The sequence below is a fragment of the Theropithecus gelada genome, chromosome 15, assembly GCF_003255815.1.
Source record: "Theropithecus gelada isolate Dixy chromosome 15, Tgel_1.0, whole genome shotgun sequence".
Classification (NCBI taxonomy): Eukaryota; Metazoa; Chordata; class Mammalia; order Primates; family Cercopithecidae; genus Theropithecus; species Theropithecus gelada.
In genome coordinates this window covers 43,628,342-43,651,481 of record NC_037683.1, presented here as the reverse complement: position 1 = coordinate 43,651,481, position 23,140 = coordinate 43,628,342, and the positions used below count along the sequence as shown (strand labels likewise).

At 50.0% G+C, this 23,140-nt stretch overlaps 1 protein-coding gene and 1 long non-coding RNA gene across 2 annotated transcripts in view; one reads left to right on the top strand and one right to left on the bottom strand.

The window, feature by feature from the left end:
* Positions 1–4,112, top strand: part of CCDC180 (coiled-coil domain containing 180) — an 85,752-nt gene extending 81,640 nt beyond the window's left edge. Inside the window, 3 exon segments of the mRNA XM_025359439.1 lie at positions 1,707–1,812; positions 2,608–2,743; positions 3,939–4,112. Coding sequence (XP_025215224.1) covers positions 1,707–1,812; positions 2,608–2,743; positions 3,939–4,070 — 374 coding nt within the window. The 3' untranslated portion in view covers positions 4,071–4,112.
* Positions 4,113–19,290: 15,178 nt separating this feature from the next.
* LOC112608711 lies at positions 19,291–22,773 on the bottom strand. The gene is made up of 4 exons (XR_003116037.1): positions 22,577–22,773; positions 22,130–22,256; positions 19,542–19,598; positions 19,291–19,428 (listed from the first exon to the last, which is right to left on the bottom strand). It is a non-coding gene; the product is annotated as an uncharacterized LOC112608711 (long non-coding RNA).
* Between the last annotated feature and the right edge of the window lie 367 nt (positions 22,774–23,140).

Below are 23,140 nucleotides of genomic sequence, written 5' to 3'. Positions count from 1 at the left end.
CCAGCCTGGTGACAGAGCAAGACCCTGACTCAAAAAAAAAAAAAAAAAAAAAAATTGGATGCATAAATGAGGGTGCCAGATGTGCAGGTAAATACCATGCAGCTGTTAAACTAGGTCTGCATGTGCTGACACGGAAAGACATGAAGGAGGGCTGTTGTGTGAAAAAACAAATGGACAAACAGAACACGTCTATGATCCCATCTTTTAAAACACATGCATGATATCAACATGCATACTCACATCTGTTTAAATGAATCTGTGTGAGAGACAGAGACAGAGACTGGTACCAAACTGCTGATGATCACCTCTACTGGGTGGGATTGAGAGAGATCCCTAAAACCTTTTTTTTTTCCATCACGAAGTGATGTTTACGTTTTTAATAATGTACATATTACTTTTATAGCTATAAGATTAAAATCATACATTAAATGTTATCCATTTATCACTGATCTATAAAGTAATTAAAATATATCCTTTTTATTTGTAAAGGTTTTTATTACAAAAACAATAAACGTTCATTCCAGTAAAACAAGAAAATCAGTATGAACCAAGAAGCAAGTGAAGAACACAGTCCTTCCGCCCTGAAAGCAGCGCCCTTTGCACTTGCTGTTCATCCTGCCAGACCTTTCCCTTTGGGCACAGGCCTGTGTGTCAGGGTGGCTGGGGAAGATTACAGGGCTTGGACACTTTTGTGACCTGATTCCCCTGCAGGTGAACCTTGACCCGGCTGGCCAGTCAACACTTCTCTTCTTCAGCGTTTTCAGTTGTTGCACACCATAATTTAATAAGCACTGTAACTTACTAATTAGTCCCTTTGCTATTGAACTTTGAACCATTTCCAGTTTCCCACCCCTGTAATTATGCTGAAGAGAATCTCTGCATCCATGCATCTCTAGGGCAACAGACTCCTAGAAGTGCGGCGTCTGGATCAAAGTGTGTATCCATTTTTGAAGTGTTGGTCACTTTTCTATATCAGAGGTCTCTGTCAAGGGTGAGCCTCGTTTGGGAAATCAGGGCCTTGCAGAGATGCTGGGGTCGAGACCCCAGGGAGAACAGGCAGGTGAGCTGGTAGTGGAGCCGATCACAGTCCCTTGCAAGGAACCCCTGAGCCAGGAAGACTCCCTGCACCAGGCCCTAGGAGGCCTCTGCCTGCTCTGTAACTCAGCTTCTAAGCCAGGCCACCAGGCCTTGCCATTCATGGCAGAGGGGTGTACAGGTTGCCTGCCGGTTCTCTGCACACAGAGCCCTGCACCCTCTCACCCTCGATCTAGAAAGAACATCAGAGCATCAAAGATTGGCTTATTGAGCTAGATAGTCAAGGGACAACCTTGAACGTGTTTGTTCCAGGGGAGGTTCTTAGTCTGGAACCCGTATGAGCTAGCCTAAGCCAAAGAAGGCTCTATGAAGCATATCCTGGGACTCATGGAAACTGCAGGAAGGTCAGAGCATCAAGCTCGGGTTTGGAGCTGGGAACAGCACCCACACCACTGCTCAAATTCCTCCAGCCATGACCCCCTGCCTCTGCCACCGCCCCGAGCTGTGTGGCTGGTGCATTCAGCTTCTCCATGGCGAGGGCTCAGCCTGCCATAACTCCAAGTGGGGAGGAGGGGCGCCAGTCCTCCCGCCTCTAAGTGTAATGCCAGGGAAATCCCTCGATCTCAGGCTGTCGGTGTGGCTGCAGTCACTATCCTGTCTCTTGCCTCTAGGGATGGAGCCCCCCAAACAGAAAATATCAATGCTCATACGAAGGAAACTCGCTGGGCTCTCCCTGAAGGAAGAGAGTGAGAAACCCCTGATTGAACGTGGAAGCAGGTGAGAGCCAAGAGCAGCAAGGACTACTGTAAATGGCTGTATCTGCTGGGGGGTGGTGCAGGGTAATGGTTAGGGGCTTGGGCTCTGCAGTCAGACAGACCTGGGAAAGGCATTGTGTTCTGAGCCTTAGGTTTCCTCATCTATGAAATGGGCATGGCCACCTACCTTGATCAAGAGAAAGTTAGATGAGGTAGTACATGAGGTGCTCCAGCACATATGAACAGCTCAACAGCTATTAGTTCACATGATAAGGACCCACCAAAGGGTCCCACGATGAAAGGGAGGCCTGGCTCAGTGGGAGACATATTCTTGGGTCACTGCTGGCATTGTGAGCCCCTCCAGCTGTCATGAGTGAAGAGAGCTGGCAATGTGCCTGTCCCCTGTGCCCAAGAGTGTGACTCTGCAAGAAGAAGCAGAGCAGTGATATGCCCAGCTATGTTCTCAGAAGTGGTCTTTAGAGCATCATAGGAAAAGCATACCAGGCACTGGTGGCCACCACCTGGCTGGCAGATCAGTGAGTAAACTGAGGCTCAGAAAGGGGAAGCAACTTGAGCTGTGGCCCTCCCCTTCCCTACCAGAACCCCAGACTGTGCACAGCAATGAGACCAGTGTGGGCTAATATGAAACAGCTTGAACAAGTGCAGCATTCACACTCAGTATGTTTTTTATTTTCATTAAGATATTTAAAGCCATGATAATTTTCTCAAAGAAATGCTAAGCTTTTCCAACAGGGATGGTAGGTGGATTATGAAAGATGAAGACAAGTCTGTGAGATTTTCACACATTTGTTTGTAGGAAGTGGCCAGGAATCAAACCCACCGAAGTCACCATCCAAAACAAGATTCTTCTCCGGCCAACATCATCGGTATCCACCACCAAAACCACCCTGGGCCACCTGGCAGCCGTGGAAGCCCGAGATGCTGTGTACCTGGTGAGATGGGATGGAGTGGGTGTGTCCCGGGGAGCACAGCTCAGGTTGGCTGCCTTGGGAAGGGGGAGCTTCCCATTACCCGGCATCCCAACATTTGGTTGGTGCAGCAGGCAACACATCAGTGCACCCCAGAGCTGCAGGTCTCAACACTCAGGATGGTCGCTGTTCACAGGCACGAGGACGCCGCTGCTGTGGGTCATCTCCCATCCCAGTGCGAGTGTGGGTCTGAGGCATGATCCCAATGCTGCGAGAGCCCAGCTGAGGGACATCCCACCCAGACTGGGGGTGAAGAAAGGCTTTCCAAAGGCACAGTGGGGTCACAGCTAGGGAATGTTGTCACCAGGCACGGAAGCAATAGTGGCAGTAGGCTCGGAGGGGGCACAGCAGCAGGAGTGGTCACAGCTCCTGAGAACTCACTGGGAAGTGCTTACTGGGAGCTGCTTCTCTTGACATGAATTCTCCTAACACCTCCACAAGGGAGGTAAAATTATTATCTTCATTTCACTGATGAGGACACTGAGGCTTAAAGAAACTTGTCCCCTCTATGCCACTACAGAGTGGCAGAGCCAGGATTTGATTCCAGTGCCTGTCAGACCCCCTGGGGACAGCCTGATGAGGAGGCTACACCAAGATGCCACCTGAGGGACCTCTTGGCTCTGAAGATCTGTGGACCTTTGGTCCTGATGCCCAGAGAGAAACCTTGTCCTGCCCAGAGACCAGCTGGCCCCCTTATTGGGAGAGGCTGAAGTGCCCGGGGTCAGCCCTCCCCAAGCTTCCCTCCAAGCCCCAGGCAGAGGGTACAGCTTGGCCTGCTGAGTTCAGTGAGGGCAGGAGGCCTGGGAAGTCCAGCCTACCCAAAAACTGGGAGCCCTGAGCTCCCGAGAGGCCACAGTGTGGGACAGAGCTCAGGAAGGAGTGCTGAGCCTAGAGTCAGATAGACACAGGTCCTAGTCCTTGATCAGCCTCCTCCTAGCTGGGTGACCCCAGGCCAGGCTCTGAGCCTCAGTTTCCCTGTCTTGTAAAATGGGGGAAACAACTAGGCCTACCTGGTTTCTACCTGAGAAGTGACTTGGGGAACTCTTACCAGTGCCTGGAATGGGTTAAAAGTCACCTGCCAGCAAGTTATAACATTGCCCTAGGGGAGAGGGTCCAGATGTCTCTCCTCATGTGGACCCCTCCGCTACCTTCCTTCTAGAAATATTTAGCATCATTTGAGGAGGAGCTGAAGAGGATCCAGGATGACTGCACATTTCAGATGAAGGAGGCTCAGCGCTGGAAGGACAGCTGGAAGCAGTCCCTGCACACCATCCAGGGCCTGTATGTGTGACCCTCCACCCCACCATGAATAAATGCTTTCTTATGCAGACTCCTTCCCTGTCCATCTACCTGCCTACCTACTTTCCATTCATCCCTCCCTCCCTTCATCCCTCCACCCCTGCTCTGTGCCGGACACTGTAGCTTTACCAGCAAACAGGACATAGCATGGTCCCTGCCCACGTGGAGTCCACTTCCCATGAGGAAGGCAAGCATGAAAGGGGAGGTCCACGTGGTTAGCAAGGAGGGTAAGTACCAGGAATCAGTCACTTAAAATAGACACCAGAACTTCACAGGATATCACCTCCAAATAGCATGCTGGGCAGGGCACACCATCTTGAAAAATGAAATAATTAAAGGTCATGGGTAAACGTTATTTTAATTTAACAGATTAAACAAGTATGGGTTATAACTGCAACTCTGCACTGGTTCCTAGACCCAACAAAGAACTAATCCAATGTTGATTGGTATTTGTGCCACAATTTGCCTAAGCAAATTGCAATATTTTGGAGAAAAAAAAAAAAAATCTTCCAGGCCTCTTTAGTCCTGTGATGCTCAGATCATTCTCTTGGAGTCCTCCAGCCTGCCGGCATCTTGCTCATCAACTTTCTCTTCTTTGATTACATGGCCTGAGCATACAGGTTTCATTTGTCAGTAGCTGTGTGTGTCATCTGGACAGGCTTCCTCAGCCACAGGCCTAGGAGGCCCCAGCCCCTAAATTTCCAGCCCCTGACAGCTGTGTGACCCTCTGAGTGCAGTTCCCTCACCTGGGGACACTCACCCTGCTCTCCTGGTCTGCGCTACCCAGTGAGACCCTGCTTCGTTAGCTTGGTAGCCTTTGTGCACTGAAGCCAGGAGAGTGAGGAGTCCCCTTCCATTAAGGCAAAAGCAATCTCCTGTTCTTTTCTGTGCTCCCCCCACCCCCACCCCCACCCCAATGTGCTACCTTTCATTGCTTATTATTCCAAAAGGAATATATGCACATTGTAGAAAAAAGAATTTATGAAAGCAGCAACAGGATAACTTTAAAATCCTGAGCCGGCACAGTGGCTCATGCCTGTAATCATAGCACTTTGGGAGGCCAAGGCAAGCAGATCACTTGACCTCAGGAGTTCGGGACCAGCCAAGGCAACATGGTGAAACCCCATATCTACTAAAAGTACAAAAAGTTAGCCAGGCATGGTGGTGCACACCTGTAATCCCAGCTACTGGGGAGGCTGAGGCATGAGAATCGCTTGAACCCAGGAGGTGGCAGTTGCAGTGAGCCAAGATCATGCCACTTCACTCTGGCCTGGGCAACAGAATGAGACTCTGTCTCAAATAAACAAATAAATAAACAATAAAATCCTGGTATCTAGAGAGAGCCACTGTCCATAGCATCTTTCCATGTATGTGAGTTATTTTTACAAAATGGAATCATAACGTGCATTAGGTTGCATAGACTGCTTGGTAAATTTTAACTAGATAAACCCTATGCCATATCCTTAAGGATTCATTTACACCATTGGTTTTCATACTTTTCTGCCTCTGAACCACTGTATAAACATGTTCTAAACACAGGGTCCTTGCACACATACACAACTTGGGACCAACAGGTTACAGGACAGCACTTAACCTTACTAGGAAGACTGCTTTCTAATATTTTCTCCCTGCTTTTTTTTTTTTTTTTTTTTTTTTTGAGACGGAGTCTCGCTCTGTCGCCCGGGCTGGAGTGCAGTGGCCGGATCTCAGCTCACTGCAAGCTCTGCCTCCCGGGTTCACGCCATTCTCCTGCCTCAGCCTCCCGAATAGCTGGGACTACAGGTGCCCGCCACCTCGCCCGGCTAGTTTTTGTATTTTTTAGTAGAGACGGGGTTTCACCGTGTTAGCCAGGATGGTCTCGATCTCTTGACCTCGTGATCCGCCCGTCTCGGCCTCCCAAAGTGCTGGGATTACAGGCTTGAGCCACCGCGCCCGGCCCTCCCTGCTTTTTAAATCCTAGCCCGGTCCACTAACTCAGTTCATGGCCCATGAAGGGGCCTTGATTGCAGTGTGGGACACTATCTTTTAAACAGCTGCAGAGTGCTCCCACTGCCCGGAGAACCAGATAGCCTCTGTCGGACAAGGGTGAGGATGTCCCATGCAAGGCTCCTACAAAGAAGGCAGAAATGACATCCTCCCACACTAGCTCTTTGTACACATCTGGAATCATTCCTTAATCAGAGGGTGGCAGCTGTGGACATGGTGCCAAGTCACCCTCCAGGGAAACAGGCCACCCCCTCCCACCACTAAGCAATACCCATTGCCCAATTTCCTCATCCACACCAAGGATTCTAGTTTCAGCATTTGGGGGACATTTTTTGCTGGTTTGGTTGGTGAGAAAACATATCTAAATCACTTTTCTAATAGTGAGTGAGACTGGACTCTAATCACCCCTATACCCATACTCCAGGGATCCCCTTAGAGGCCCAGCTTGACAAGTACTGAAGGAACCCAATGCCACTTTGTCTACCTTTTGGCTACTATAGATCTACACAAAAACATGTTCATGACTGCCCATAGCAGCACTGAAAAATAGTGCTGTTATATCTAAGACTCCATTGCCTAAAAATTAGCGCTCCTATGAGCAGTCATGAACAAGGTTTTGTGTGGATGCATATTTTCATTTCTCTTGGGTATATACCAATTACTAGGTCAAAAAGTAACTCTAGGCTGGGCACAGTGGCTCACACTTGTCATCCCAGCACTTTGGGAGGCTGAGGTGGGTGGATTGTTTGAGATCAGGAGTTAAGAGACCAGCCTGGCCAGCATGGTGAAACCTGTCAAATGAAAATACACAAATTAGCCAGGGGTGGTGGCACATGCCTGTAGTCCCACTGCTTGGGAGGCTGAGCCATGAGAATTGCTTGAACCCAGGAAGGGGAGGTTGCAGTGAGCCAAGATCATGCCATTGCACTCCAGCCTGGGCAACAGAGCGAGACTCTGTCTCCAAAAAGAAAAAAAAAAAAAAGTAACTGTATGCTTAACTTTTTGAGAAAGTGCCAGACTGTTTCCCAAAGTAGCTGTATCACTTTATATCAGTCTTGGCAGTATATAAAGGCTCTGATTTCTCCACATCATTTGCCAAAACTTGTTATTATCTGACTTTTGGATGATAACCATCCCAGTGGGTGTGAAGTTGTATCTCATTATAGTCTTAATTTGCATTTGTGGTGACTAATGATGTTGAGTATCTTTTCATATGCTTATTGGTCATTTGAATATCTTCTCTGGAGAAATGTATTCAATTTCTTTATCAAATTTTTAATTAGATTACTTTTATTATTGAGTTGTTAGAGTTCTTTATATATTCAAGCCCCTGGACCCTTATCAGACATTTGCAAACATTTTTGCAAACAGATTTGCAAACATTTTCTCCCAATTGTATGTTGTTTTCACTTAAAAAATTATCTCTAGATCAGTTATAATTAACTTTCTTGATAATGTCCTTTGATATACAAAAGTTTTTAATTCTGAGGAAGTTCAGTTTATTATTTCTTGGGTTGCTTGTGCTTTTGGTGTTATATCTAAGACTCCATTGCCTAATCCAAAGTCACAAAGATTTACTGCTGTTTTCTAAGAGCTGTATAGTTGTTTTATTTGTTTGTTTGTTCTTTTTTGAGACAAGGTCTCACTCTCTCGCCCAGACTGGAGTGCAGTGGTGTGATCACCACAACCTCCTCCTCCCTGGTTCAAGCAATTCTCCTGCCTCAGCCTCCTGAGTAGCTGGGACTACAGGCATGCACCACTACTGCCCAGCTAATTTTTGTATTTTTAGTAGAGATAGGATTTCACCATGTTGGCCAGGCTGGTCTCGAACTCCTGACCTCAAATAATCCACCTGCCTCAGCCTCCCAAAGTGCTGGGATTACAGGCGTGAGCCACCACGCCCAGCCTAGAGTTGTATAGTTTTAACTCTTCTACTTAGGTCTTTGATCCATTTTAAGTTAATTTTGTACATAGCGGTAAGTGTTCAGCTTTATTCTTTTGCATTTGGCTACCAGTTGTTCCAGCACCACTTCTTGAAAATACTGATCTTTCCCCCATAAAATTTTCTTGGCACCTGTGACATAGTGAAATACATGTTTGGTTTTCTTCCCCCATGTTCTGATGTGCAGCTCCTAAAACCCTTAGAATCTCTGGAGTGATAAGAGTGTCTTTTGTATGCTAATGAGATGGCTGGTGGCTGGGGACCCCTAGACAGCTTCAGGGCAGGGGCTGGTCAACAGAAAGGTCAAGGCATGGTTAGAGGACTGAGACCCTCAGCCCCAAACCCCAAGGAGTTGCTAACTAAGTTATCAACCAATGACCAATGATCAGTTATTTAGTCAATCATGCCTATGTAATGCAGCATCCATAAAACTCCAAAAGCACAGGGTTCTGGGAGTTTTCAGATAGCTGACCACATGGAGATTCCCGGAGGGAGGCACGCCCAGCAAGATCATGGAAGCTCCATGCCCCTTCTCCCATTCCTTGCCCTAAAAATCGCCTCCATCTGGTTGTTCATGTGTATCCTTTATTAATAAACGAGTAAATGTAAGTAAAGTGTTTCCCTGAGTTCTGTGAGCTGCTCTAGCAAATTAATAAAACCCGACTAGGAAGTTTTGGGAACCCTGATTTAAAGCCAGTTTCTCAAGAATGTTCACCACCGGCATCTAAAGTTTCTCAAGTACTACTCGCTATTGGCATCTGAAAGTGGAGGGCAGTCTTGTGGGACTGGGCCCTCAGCCTGTCTCCAGCTAGACAGTATCAGAATGGAATCGAATTAGAGGACCCCTAATGCCCACTGCAGAATTGCTTGATGTCTGGGGAAATGAGCTTCACACATCCGGTATCAGATGTATTGTATTGAGTGCTGTGTGAGTAGAGGGAAAAGCCACCTTTTCCCCTATATCTTACATATTGGATGCCTTTTCATTTTATTTTCTTGATTAATTGCCCAGGCTAAAACCTTCAGTACAATGTTGAATGAAAGTGTCAAGAGCTGACATCCTTGTCTTGTCCCCGTTATACAAGGAAAACATCTGGTCTTTCACCATTCAGTATCATGTTAGCTGTGGATTTCTTCTGGACGTTCTTTACTATGCCGAGGAAATTCCCTTCTGTTTTTAACTTGTTGAGTTTTTATTGTGAAGTGATATTGGATATTGCCAATTGCCTTTCCTGCATCAATTGTAATGCTTTTTGAAAATGTGATTTTTAGGCCAGGTGTGGTAGCTCATGCCTGTAATCCCAGCACTTTGAGAGGCTGAGGCAGGTGGATCACCTGAGGTCAGGAGTTCAAGACCAGTCTGGCCAACATGGTGAAACCCCATCTCTACTAAAAATACAAAAATTAGCCAGGCATGGTGGTATATGCCTGTAATCCCAGCTACTCAGGAGGCTGAGGCAGGAGAATTGCTTGAACCCAGGAGGCAGAGATTGCAGTGAGCCGAGATCTCGCCACTGCACTCCAGCCTGGGTGACAGAGCAAGACTCCATCTCAAAAAAAAAAAAAAAAAGAAAGAAAAAAAAGTGATATTAGTTTCTAATCCTGTTGATATGGTGTATTACATTCACTGTTACTGTTCAAAGACAGCAACAAATCATGGGCAGAACCAGCTTGAGATCCAGAGTGTCAACCTAAAATAATTTAAAAGGTTACGATCTAATTTAAAGAGAGTTTATTCAAGCACACAGTGTGAAGATGGCCATCTGGGGAGCAGAGCTACAATGAAGAATGGTGATCAGTGCTTCAGTGTGTGGGGAAAAATGAGGACCATGTATACAGGCAAAACAGAGGTGCCAAACAGAACTACAGCACTGTCCATACAGTATAGGCTGACATACAGATATACTGACTACACTCTAAGAGGGTTGTTTAACACTCTATTGTAAAAAGGTAACAGTCACAAGGGTCTCTGTCTGTACCTCTTTTAGTCTAGGTTTGAATAAAGAGTAGAGAGTCTGGTTAATATATAACATCTCAATGCAAAGGTCAGAAAGTAAAGGTCACGCACCAAAGAAGAAAAACAGTCATATTCCGTGAGTCAGCTTCCAGGGCTTTTCCCTTTGGCATAATAAATTTGGAAGATCCTGAAACTTAATTTTCTTTTTATAAGAGGCTCCTAGAAACTGGACTAAGACTTCAAGCTCTTAAACTGTACCCTGTTGCTGTCAAGGTGCCAAGGCCCAACAGGGCCAAGACGAATGTCTGGGTCTAAATTGAGCTTTACAAGATACCCCCTCTTGGCACCCTGGAGAATGCTGACTCTTGCTCCAGTGGGGAGCTTCATTTTTAGGTAAGGAAAGTGAAGCCCCTGGCACTAGGTTTAGAAGGCCTTCCTCCAGTCTGAAGACCCCCTCCACCAAGGGCTCTACAGTCAGGGAAGTTCTACAGAACACACCAGAAAATCGTACCGAGAATCAGGAAGATCTCAACTTGGATGAGAACAGACAATCGGTATGTGTGAATCCCAGGATGCCAGATGTTGGAATTATCTGACAGTGGTTTGAATTAGCCATAATAATAATGTTTTAATAAGCAATTATAAATACACTTGAAACGAATGAAAAATTAGAAAATCATAACACAAAAAAATAGAAGAAACAAACCCAAGTGGAAGCTTTAACTGAAAAATATAATAACCAACATTTTAAAACTCAGTGGGTAGGCTCAACAGGTTTCAAAAGTGAGGAGAAAGAATCTATGAACAAGAAGAACAATAGAAATGAACCAATCTAAACAATAGGGAGGGGAATGAACAGAGAGAAGCATAGGGGAAGTACTCGGGGTGAGTGCAGGGCAGTGCCTGTTTACCACCCTGATTGGACGCATATCAGTATTTTAGTTGGTATGGCTATATGCCTGCATGCCTGTGGATCATCAGTTTGGAGTCATAAAACCCCAAAAGGACAGGGTTCTGGGAGCTTCCAGATAGCTGGCCACATGGAGATTCCTGGAGGGAGGCACACCCAGAAAGGTCATGGAAGCTCCGTGCCCCTTCTCCCTTTCCCTGCCCTATGTATTGCCTCCATCTGGCTGTTCATCTGCATCCTTTATTAATAAACAAGTAGGCCAGGCACAGTGGCTCACACATGTAATCCCAGCACTTTGGGAAGCTGAGGCAGGCGGATCACGAGGTCAAGAGATCGAGACCATCCTGGCCAACATGGTGAAACCCCGTGTCTACTAAAAATGCAAAAATTAGCTGGGCACAGTGTCATGCACCTGTAGTCCCAGCTACTCAGGAGGCTGAGGCAAGGGAATCACTTGAACCCAGGAGGTGGAGGTTGCAGTGAGCTGAGAGCACCACTGCCCTCCAGCCTGGCAACAGAGTGAGATTCCGTCTCAATAAGTAAATAAACAAACAAGTAAATGTAAAGTGTTTCCGTGAGTTCTGTGAGCTGCTCTAGCAAATTAATCAAGCCCAAGAAGGAAGTTACGGGAACCCTGATTTACAGCCAGTTTCTAAAGAATATATTAACAGGTGACAGCCTACTACTTGCTACAGGCATCTAAAGTGAAGGGCAGTCTTGTGGGACTGGGCCCTCAGCCTGTCTCCAGGTAGTTAGTATCAGAATGGAATTGAATTAGAGGACGCCTAATTCACTGCCTAATACACTGCAGAATTACTTGATGTCTGGGAAAATGACCTTCCCACATCTGGTATTACATTGTGTGGTGTGTGAGTAGAGGGAAAAACCACTTTTCCCCTATATCTTATATATTGAATGCCTTTCATTTTATTTTCTTGCCTAATTGCCAGGCCCTCCCATGCCTCCCACTGACTGCCCCCCTCATGCCTCACCTTTAACTCTCCCCACGGGAAAGGTTCACAGTCCCCCCAACCCCTGCCCACCTTGCCCCATGAAATAACCACAGTACAAGACTGGAGAGAGGATAAAGCCATCCAGGGGGCTGTAAGCTCTACGGGCTCGGGCCAGTGTGCCCTTAGGACAAGTCAGTAACAACACAACTGAGTTTGTAAACAGGGCATCCCCAAGACCTTGGACCTCAGGAACACAGGACGCCAGACTTCACCTTGGTCAGGACGGGAGTGTGGGGTCTGTTGTTGACAAGGAATAAGTACCCTTATCCTGGCAAACCAGAGCTCACCTGTGGTTCATGAGGCTCCAGCTGGGGAGGAATGGCCAGGATGTGCCTGACAGGCTGGGAGCCTTCTACGGAATTTCCGCCTTGAAAAGAATTATACCAGGAATTGCAGGGATGCTGGAAATCCTAGATCATAGGTAGCAGCAATGTTTATGCAATGAGGCCCAGCTGCAGCCTTAAAAATTGCATTGCAAACTCTTTCCCCCTGGATAAGAAACCAGCAAGAAAAGAAGTGCTAAGGTCAGAGACAGAATCCCAGGAGGGGTCAAATCTAAGGTCAAGGGTCATTCATGGGGCTCCCGGAAGTGAACTGAAGATGCACTGTCCACCCTGCCCTGACTCCATTTGCAAATAATCTTCCTTTGGCCTTGTCCTTTCCACGTTACACATTTGGATCTTTTTACACTCCCCCCACCCCAACACATACACACATACACACTTAGTACTGATGCAATTCCAGTGTTTGAACAAGAAAACTACAAGTCCCTAACAGCTGATCAAAGGAAACCTCAGTGAGCAAATCAGAACATGTTCGCTCTTCCTCCAAAGCAGTAGAAAGGTAACCACTGTCTTGGGTCAGGAAATGGTCCCTGGAAGGGTTATTTTTAAAGACACCCAGATTCCCAAGGGTGCTGCTAGGCCTGTGAAAGCCCCTTCAGCTGCTAACCCGGGAGTTCTGAGGGGCTGTCTCTGCTTCTTGCCCAAGTTGACCATACAGAGATGAACATGGGCCCTGAGAAAGTCCTACTTTTCTCCCATCTCCCTTCTTCTGCAGTCAACACATGGGCACCCCTGCAAGATGCCTCATCTCTAGGAGGGATATGAGAGCCTGTATCTCCAATTAACACAGGAAGTGAAAGAACTAAACCACAGCTCCTAGGCTGCAATGGAAACAGGATTTTAACATAGTATTCTTCTCTATTGTATTCATTTTTATAGTAAATAAATTGTGCCCTTCTTCAAAGCAGCCAGGGCTGGGGGAGAGCTCTCAGGGAGAGGGGACAGGAGTGTCTCATTTTCTTCTGGGCTTCAAGGAATCCCAGGAAAAGATTCACCTTGTCCTTCTCTTCTGGGCTGGAGGAGCTGGCCCAGGGCCCCCGGGGGCCCCAGCTGCGCCCTGCTGCTTATGTAGGGGTCACAGGGTCACAGTTGAGCAGGCCTCGTGTCTGTCCTGCCGCTGGTACAGGGCTCTGCTTTGGAGGCCTGGTGGCTGGATGGGAGGGCAGGATGACCTGGAAGGGACTACCCCAGGGTCTCAGACTACCCTGCCACCCGCTCTTACTCTGTGCTCCAGGCACTGTGCTGAGTGCTTGGTGTCCCGATCACGTAAGTGATCACTTAACATCAGCCCATTTCACAGGGGAGGAAAGCAAGTCCCTGAGAGGCGGGGTGACCTGCCCCAGTCACAGGGCTGTTCAGTAATGGAGCTGGGAGCCCAGTGCCAGCTGTCTGACACTCCAAATCCACACTTAGCCCAAAGCTGCACTGAGCCCTGGGACAGTCCGCCCAGTACACCAGGTCACTCACAGGCACCTCAGCTTGACTGTGGCCTTTTCTCCCTGGCTTTGAGGCTGCTACTGGCTGATTCAGGTGCTGGTTCTGACTGGCAGGACTACTTATAACTACAGGACAGGGTGGCAGCCCTGAGACTACCTGGAATCACACCTCAGCTCTCCCTCCCAGTGCCTGCCCTGGAGTCTGGGTGGCCCAGCTGTCACCACATACTAGGGGATGAGCCACAGTTGCAGGCTTCCTGCCGCTGGCCACCAGAGAGAGTCCACCCTTGCCCTCACCCAAGTCCTGCGCCAGCCTGATCTCTCATCCTCACTGAGCTGCTCCGTGGTCTTGAACCAGGTTCCAAAGTCCTCAGGTGGAAATTAGCTGCAGTCACCTGAGGCAACTGCAGCTCCCTAATTACTGTGCATTCCTGGTGCCAGAGGGAAGAACAGCAGGGTGACAGAGCCCGGTGAGGGGGTGCTGGAGGAGCCCTAGTGAGGTGTGGAGTGGGGTCAAGGGCCACTCCACACCCCCACCTCTAGGTGGGTGATTTTAAGAGGCTCCCACCTCCCCTCCAATCTCATCCAGTCCCTACCGGTTCTCAGAGTTGGGTTTAAACAGTCCCTCCTCCAGGAAGTTGTCCTTGATTCCAGCGCCTACCCCCACCCTCCAGTGCAATGGTTCCTCCTCTGCTCTGTACCAAGCCCTCCCAATGAGTCTAAGATGCAGGGAATGGGTCCAGGGAGTGTTTGGCAGGCGGCGAGTCTCTGACTTCCACACCCCCAGCCTCCCGCAATGAATGCCACAGTTGCTTACCTAAGTCCTTTCCAGGAAGTTGATCAAATTCGACTGGAAGGCAGACAGCCAAAGCCCATCAAAAAGATCCATGGCCCCTGACCACCTCCCGACCACATTCCTCTCACGTTGCAGTACCAACAGGCTCCACCAGGGAGCAGGGCGTGCACACAAAACGGGACTTGGACCTGGGTCAGACTAGGCTCCAGAGGAGCGGTCAGGGCAGCGGAGGCTCAGGGACCTTGGAGGCCAGGCCTCTCTGATGACAGACAGGGAAACCGAGGCCTCGAGCTGGAAGGGATTGTTCACCTACTCCCGTGCTCCCTAACGTCACTCTCCTGCCACCATGGACAGCGCCCGAAGGAGCGTCTGACTCCTCCAGCGCAGCTACAATCTCCTGCAGCTGGGCAGCGAGGCAGCTGGGCCGCTTCACTACACCCCGTGGAGCCTCCGTTCCCTCATCAATACGGTGGGCGCCACGCCCGGCTCACAGGGGCAGTGTGAGGACCGCTTGAGAGGAGGTTTTCCGAGAGCTCAGGGCTCGGTGAGGGGCTCTCTCCTCCCAAATTCAGGACCCCGGCCCCGCCCCGCGCCTCCCCAGGCTCATTCACATCCGGAGAATCCTTCATCGCAGTGCCCAGCATCACCAGGTCAGGTGGAATGGGCCAAGGAGGGGTCGGACCCTGTGCCCATGGGGCGGGGGTGTTGATGAGCACTGGCTCTCCGGTACCGCCCTCGGGTTGATCAGATCAATCTGCAGCCACCTGGGGCAGCTGCAGCTCCCTAATTACCTAATCAAATTCCTCACACTCCCCCTCCCACGTGGAGCAGCCAAGATTTGCCCCCACCTAAGACCCCTCCCCACACCTCTCTGTGTCTAGCAAACTGGCTGTAGCCACTCCTACAGTCGGCTTTGGCAATCACAAAGGTTGTGAGGGGCCAGCCCTGGTTCTCCCTGCTCCTCTCCAACCCACCACCTCCACCCTCTGCACCAGCCCAGCTCTCCCTGACCCTTGCTCTGGTCGCTTCTGTCGGAGGCATTTCAGGCACTGCTGGAGAAGCAAGGCCCCCTCCTCTCTTGATGTGAGGCCTTCGCTGGGAGGGAGAAGCCCTGTCCTCTGACTCCCTGGAGGCTCTCCCACCCCACCTGCAGCTGCTGCCTCTTCTGGGCTTTCGGGACTCCATTCCAGTGTGTCCACCGTGAAGGTCCCCTCCAGGGTCGAGGGCAAGGTCAGTGAGGACATCCTCCTCACCCTTTTATTCTCCCAGCCCCCCGACCCTGGGGCCCTGGACACCTGGCCAGATCAGCTGGTACCAGTACTACTGCCACCACCTCTGGGGTGCTTTGATTCCAGATTCACTCCCTTGGACTCCCTGAGCCTGTTTCCTCCTCTGGGAAAGCACAGGGGGAACTCCACCTGCCTCACAGGCCCTCCTGAGCACCACGTTCCTAGCACTCATATCACTGTTCCTGCCATCACACCCCTCCCCCACGGCAGAGCCAGGCACAAAGCCCTCCACAAAGCTCTCCACATTCCTGTCTGTGACTCCATTGTCACCATGTGAGTCCTGCACCACAGGGCTATCATCCCTCCACTTTTCAGATGAGAAAACAGAGGCCAAAGAGGAGCAGTGACTTGCCCAGGGCCCCATAGAAGAGGCCAGCTTCCTCCTCCTAGCCGAGGCCCCATCCCAGCTGCCTTCACCACGTCCCTCAGCACCACTGCTGACCAGCGTCCCATCCTCTGGGCTCTCAGTATGTGTCCAGGCCCCCAGCCAGGCCCAGCTGTGGTGGGAGAAGACAGGGTAGTCCCAGGAGGCCCAAATGAGTGGCTCCTGCCTGCCTCAGCCACAGGAGTCTCTGCCCCAAACGCTGGGCTGAGGTCATGCAAAGGCTCCACCTCCCCAGGGAACCCCCAGGAAATTCCCCTGCACAGAACACTTTCTTCCTCCACTCAGGAAGGGGGACTCTGAGGTGCTATCTCTGATTGACAGACTAGGGGTGCCCAGGGTGATGGGTGAGGCCACTTTGCTTCCTCTTTTGTGTGAATGTGAAATCCCCTCAGGAAGTAGCCACCAGGGATCGATTAGTCCCCACGTACTCCTCATAAACTATCTGGGGTATGTGTCATTGCAAACGAGGCAACAGGGCCGGAATCTGTGGCTGATCAGCAGTGCCTCCTATGGGGCCAGAGCAGGCAGTCGCAGAGTGCACATACCTGTCCTCTACTCAGCCATTCGGACCCAAGGCTAGGCAGCCTTTTTGACCACCTGGCCCATGGAATTCCTTGGCAGTGCCCATCTCTGGTGTGGGCAGGGCGCCCCCTCCCCTTGGAGCTGCAGTCCAGACAGAAGAGCAGCTGGAGGCCAGCTTCCTGACGACCCCCTACCTTCCCCATCCACCCAACAGCCTGGAGGGGGCTACCAGTCAGTGCGATGGGCCAGCCAGGGAGCTGAGCCAGGGACCTGCTCAATCTGCCACCTCATCAAGCCCTCCTGGCTCAGCACAGCTGCCACCACTATGACCCATTGCTGGGACCTCCTGCTCTCTGAAGTGCCCCCGCCTCCCGCCTGCCCATGGACCAGAGGGATTCCTCTGCTATGAATCCAGAAAAGATAGAGACTGAAAATTTTCAAAGAAACTCTCAATGAGAAACTGAAAAACCACACGCTGTCAAGTCCTTCCACCCTCTCAGTTCCCTCCCTCCCAAAGGCTTGCCCCCATCCCCTCCTCCACTTCGCTGTGGTGAGCAGAATCCTGCGCAGTGCACTAGCTTACACATCTTGAAAATTTTCGAGACTGTTCCTGTGCAGAGGCGAAAGAAGGAAGGAGAAATTTGGGAATCACGGGGAGGGGCATGAGTGCAAATCCCATTTATTTAAGAAGTCACAGGACCCAAACACGCTAGATGAGAGGTTCCAACAGGTTCCTCTGAGCCTAAGGGTCCCATGGGACTGGGGAGGGGAGGGGACTCTCATGTTGGTCCACTGGGCCCCCACTTCCATTTCAGCCGAGCAGATCTGTTTTGACCAGTTTTGATTTCAATCATCAGAGAAACGTGTTGCTGTGAGGTAAGCTCTTGACAGTCTCCAATTTGGCCCCAGCCTATATCTGACAGGTAAGGAAAGGTAACCTAATTCGAAGCAGAACAGCTGCCCTAAGATCCCAGGGAGGCTCAGAGACCCCACCAGGGTTCCCAGTCCCTACCTTGAGGGTTCACAGCCTCCCAGCACCTCCTAGGCTCACTGAGAGGCAATGCCCAGCCCAGCCCCATGGATGTCCCTGATCCACCCTGGTGCTCCTATAGAGAGAGGCCTGCTCACCTGGAAACTTCTCTCCATGTGAATTGAGGTGCTCTGCAGAGCAGAGAGCATGGCATAGAGTGAAGAGAAGTTCTTGAGGTATCAGCACTCCCATGGAGAATGAGCCAGGAGGTGGGGAGCTGGAATCCCGCCTGCTCCACTTCAGCTCCTCTGCTGACATCTCCCCTCCTGGAGGAGACAGAAGCCCAGGGAGCTGTGGCAGGGAGTAGGGGCACACCTGGGACCCAGTGAGCAACACTCACAGGAAAGAAGCCCAGCAGGAAGTGAGCACCCACCTCTGAGACACGTGGTCAAGGCCAGCACGCCCCTGACAGGAAGGCCTAGGGACTGTGTGGGGGCTTAGATCACAGACCACACACCTGAGAGCCGACAAGAGGCCGTTCCCAAGTCTCTAAGAGGGAGCATATTAGTCCGTTTTCACACTGCTGATAAAGACACACCCAAGACTGGGAAATTTACAAAAGAAAGAGGTTTAATTAAACTTACAGTTCCACGTGATTGGTGGCTAGGGAAGCCTCACAATCATGGTGGAAGATGAGGAGCAAGTCACGTCTTACATGGAAGGCAGCAGGCAAAAAGAGAGCTTGTGCAGAAAAACTCCCCCTTATAATAACCATCAGAGCTCGTGAGACTTACTATCACGACAAAAGCACAGGAAAGACCTGCCCCATGATTCAGTTACCTCCCACTGGGTCCCTCCCACAACACATGGGAATTCAAGATGAGATTTGGATGGGGACACAGACAGGAGCTCCCTGGGCCTACCACAGCAAACCCTGGCCACCTCGATTCAAAGCTACACCACCCTGCACTGGCCCCAGGCCTTCACACTCTGGTCTCTGCATCACGTGGTGATGATGCAGTTGTCCACACATTTGAACTGGGTGATGGAGGTGCAGACAGTGGGTGACAGGGCTCCTTGGCTTTCCTGTTTCGTTGTACCAGAGGAAGCCCTGGCAGTGATAGGGCAGCACTTTCTTGAACAGCTTCTGGAGACAGGGGGAGTGTCACCCAGGCATGGTCCACCTCAGTTCAGAGTCCCAGTCCCCCACACCTCCAGGTAGGGGTCACTGGTCTGAGCTGGAGCTCAGGAAGCTGAGTATGTGGCGTGAGATTTACTGGAGTCGCTGAGCTTTGGTCTCTGTTCACTGAGGGCACCCAGCACATGATGACCCACAACCAGAATCTTCCCAGATATCTGAGTTAGCATAGGGCCCCTCCACCAGCCCCCGGGGATCCCTGTTCCGGGTACCCCAAGCACAGGGATCAGCCATGTGGAAACTCAAAGCCTCTTTACAAATGGGAAAACAGGTTTGCTTTCCATACGCTTTCCCAAACGTAGGAAGGCCACGAGTGAGGCAGAGAGCTACTTCGTGTTCAAAAATAAATAACAGCCACAGTACATCTGGCAGCCATTTCCACAGAGCCAAGCACCAGGTCAGCACCTGCCATGGCTCACCTCATTTAATCCCTGCAAGAACCCTGTGAGGTTCATCCTCTTACCACCTTTATTCTCAGAGGAGCAAACTGAGGCTCAGTGAGGTGCAGCAAAATTCCTGAGATACACAGCTAGCTGGTGGCAGACTCCCCGCTGTGCTGTGGAAGGGACAGGCTCCCACCTATTGAATACCCAGTCCAGGAACTGTGGGGTAGAGATGAAGACCCAGTGGTTACACAGGAAGGTGGTGCTGTAGGGTATGTGTCTGCTCTGGAAGCCTGGTCCAGGGATGCCACCATATGCTCCTGAGTGCCCACTTGGAGGGTCCACATTGTGCAGATCTTGCCCAGGTACAGGGTTAACTCATTTTCATACTGAGTGGGACAAGGAAGGACACAGAGTCAGAGGCAGCACCAAAAACCACCAGGAGAATCGTGGGCTAGAGCTCAGACCAGGAAGCCCCAATTCCTTGGGGACTTGTGTGTGAAGAGGGATGTGAGTGCCCACAGCAAGAGAGGTTAGCATTCCCCTATTAAGAGCTTGTATGAAGAGTATCACTCTAGTGAGTCCTAAGGAAACATCCCCATTGTTGAGATGAGAAAACACAGGCTTAGGGATGTCAAATGGCTGCTCAAGGTCACACAGGGCAGAACTAAGAACTGCGCAAAGCTAGGGCTGCATCACGTTCCCACTAAGCTACCTGAAGCTTAGTCTGCTTCTGGCATGGAGGGAGAGGATCTGAGGGAACCTCATTCCCCACCCCACTGCCCCCACTAAGTTGAGAGATCAGTTTTCAGTGTAGACCCACTGCTATTGTGTGCATGTTTGTGTTCTCTAAAATTCATGTTGAAGTGTAGTTGCCATTGTGACCATACTGGGAGATGGGACATTTAAGAGGTGTTTAGGTCATGAGAGCTCTGCCGTCCTGGGTGGATTAACGTCAGTATCATGAAGGTGGGTCTGCCCCCTCTTGCTCTCTCTCACCCTCTCTTTGCCCTTCTGCCATGTGATGCCTTCCACCATGGGATGATGCAGCAAGAAGGCCCTCACCAGATGCCAGCATCTTGACTGTGGACTTCCTAGCCTCCAGAACTGTGAGAAATAAATTTCTGTACATTATAAATTGCCCAGTCTATGGTGTTTTGTTGCAGCAGCACAAAATGGACTACAACACCCACCCTAGGAGAGTCCTTTAGACTTCAAAGCAAGGCACTTAATTTTCTTTCTTTTACAATAAAGGCAGTTTTGAGAACCTGAGCTATGAGGATCCCAGATCCAGCAAAGGGGCAAATGCCTGGAGGTTCCAGGGTGCGAGAAGGGTTGTCACAGCAACAAGAACATGAGCAGACAACTGGGGGAAGAGAAAATCCAAATGGCTGGTAAACAACTGACAGGTGGCTCAAGCCTATAAGTGGCAAATTAAAAAGCAAAGGAAGCATACAGTGGCATTTGCCACATGGACACCAGATTATCAGGAATGTAAATGAATGACATCTCTCATTGTCAGGCTGGATGCAGGGAAGCAGACATCATTGGAGACTGCCGTGGCAACACAACTGCCACAGCCTCTTTGGAAAGTAATTTGGCTGAAGCGATTCAGATTTTGCATATGCATATCCTTCCACCAAGCAACCCCATGCCTGGAGTCTATCTTCTGTAGGGAATAAGTATGTGGTATAAGCCAAATTATATCTCCCAAAATTCATATGTTGAAGTGCTAACCCCCAGGACCTCAGAATGTGACTGTATTTGGAGACATAGTCTTTAAAGAGGTCATTAAGGTTGAGTTCATTGAGGTGGACTCTAATCCAGTCTGATTGATGTCCTCATAAGAAGAGGAGATTAGGGCACAAAGAGGCACAGAGTAGGGAGGTGGAGGTTGCAGTGAGCTGAGACCAAGCCACCGCACTCCAGCCTGGGCGACAGAACAAGATTCTGTCTCAAGAAAACAAAGGAACAACAACAACAACAAAAAGAGGCACAGAGTAAAGGCAATGTCAACACGGAGATAAAAGGCGGCCATCTACAAGCCACGGAGAGAAGCCTCAGAAGAAACCCCCCCAGCCCACACCTTGATCTCAGAATTCTAGCCCCAGAATTGTGAGAAAACCAATTCTGTTGTTTAAGCCACATGGTTTGGGTACTGTTATGGCAGCCCTAGCAAACCAGTGCTCTTTAATAGGACACACATAAGATGTTCCCTGCAGCCCTGCTGAAATGGCAACAGAATGGAATCACATCCAGGTCCACCAGCATTGAAAGGCTGAATTGCTGTGGCAAAAAACAAAAAACAAAAAACAAAAAACAAAAAAAAGCCTTCCTTATGGAATATTGTGAAGACAGGTGAGGCCAAGGCTCTGGGCCTACTGGGCTAAGATGATGTGTTCTGGGATGTGACAAGCTGAAGAGACACGTAAAGAATAGCTGAACCAACACCCCCCCCCAATTTTTATATATAAACCACCCTATTAAGCCTGATGATTTCTAAGGCTTGGAGCAGGTCTGGATGGATACAGGAGCTGATTCTTACATGGGATATCTGGGGCAGGTGGTTAAAAAAACAAAAATAGTAGCAACAGGCAAAAATGTTCATGGCCTAGTGTGATATGAAAACAATGAAAAAGTCTTTTCTCTGATATTCCTACAAGTATGTGAAGTGTCTTTCCACCTTACCAATTTGCAGGTGGGGGAGGAGTGGGACCCCACATTTCCGGGGGTAGAACTGTGGGCCACTCCGTGGGAAGGCCCTGCTAGAGAGACCCCAGGAGTCCTTGTATACAAAACTGGGTTCCAGATCCATGCGGTTCATCTCATGGTACTGGCAGTGGAGACACCACCACCACCCCCCATGCCCGCTCTCACCCCAGACCAGCACTGGTCATTATTGGTGGCATAGGGCACCTACCCCTTGTCTAGGAAGATGGAGGAGTTGAACCCATCAACCAGTTCCTCACTGATCTCCCACATGGAGCTCTGCAAAAATGATGCCCTGCAGCCAGATCATCAGACATCAGGGCCCTGCCTGGCCATCACTGCAGCAGGAAACGCACATTAGAAATTCGGCTCCCCAGTTAAGGCACAGGTGGGCAACTGCATAGAGGAAATGAGCTGAAGTCTCAGGGGCACAGGATAACATCTGGGGAAATGTCCTTCACCCAGCACCCACCTTCCCATTTTGTCAGGCCCACCGGGGTTCCAACACCCAACAACCTGCTCTGGCCCAGGAAGGGCCCAACGCTCATCCCTTGCCTTCCCTCCGCTGCCTCCCTCCACACACACGGTGATGGGGAGGGGTTTGGGGCTGCCCAGGTGGGATCATAGTTGTGGCCTGGCCTGGACTTCTCTGTGTTACCTTTGGGTACTTCCTGCCAAATGACCAGAGGTGCCAGAAGTGAGTGCTGAACCAAAAAGTCTGCGGCAATGGAAAAGGCTCTCATGCTGGGCTTTCCTGAGGTCAGAGCCTCAGAAAGTCGGGATACAGCAGGAGAACCTCTTATTCTCTTTATTGGCCCCCATCAGGAGAGCTAGACGGGGGCTGTCTCTAGAATGTGAGTGCTGGTTATCAAAGTTCTAAGTTCTGTTGGGGCCTATCACCAAGGAAGTTAGGTCACTTCTCCAAGGTTCCATTACCTCAGCCCCTTCCTTCAAAGACCTCCCTCCCCAAAGGTCTCTCTGAGCCATTGGCTGCTCACCCTCCTCCTCTATGTCATCTCCTTAACTGTTCACAATTTTGCCAACACCGCCCCTCTGGGAAAACCCAAATGCAGCGAGGGCCCTAGGTTTCAGGAGACACAGCTGGATTCCAACCTTTATTTTTCTTACCACTTCTGTGCCCTGGAAAACTCACTGTACCTCTCAGAGCCTCTCCAGTCTCCCAACCTGCATAATGCAAGTCATCCCAGCATCTGCTTCCCAG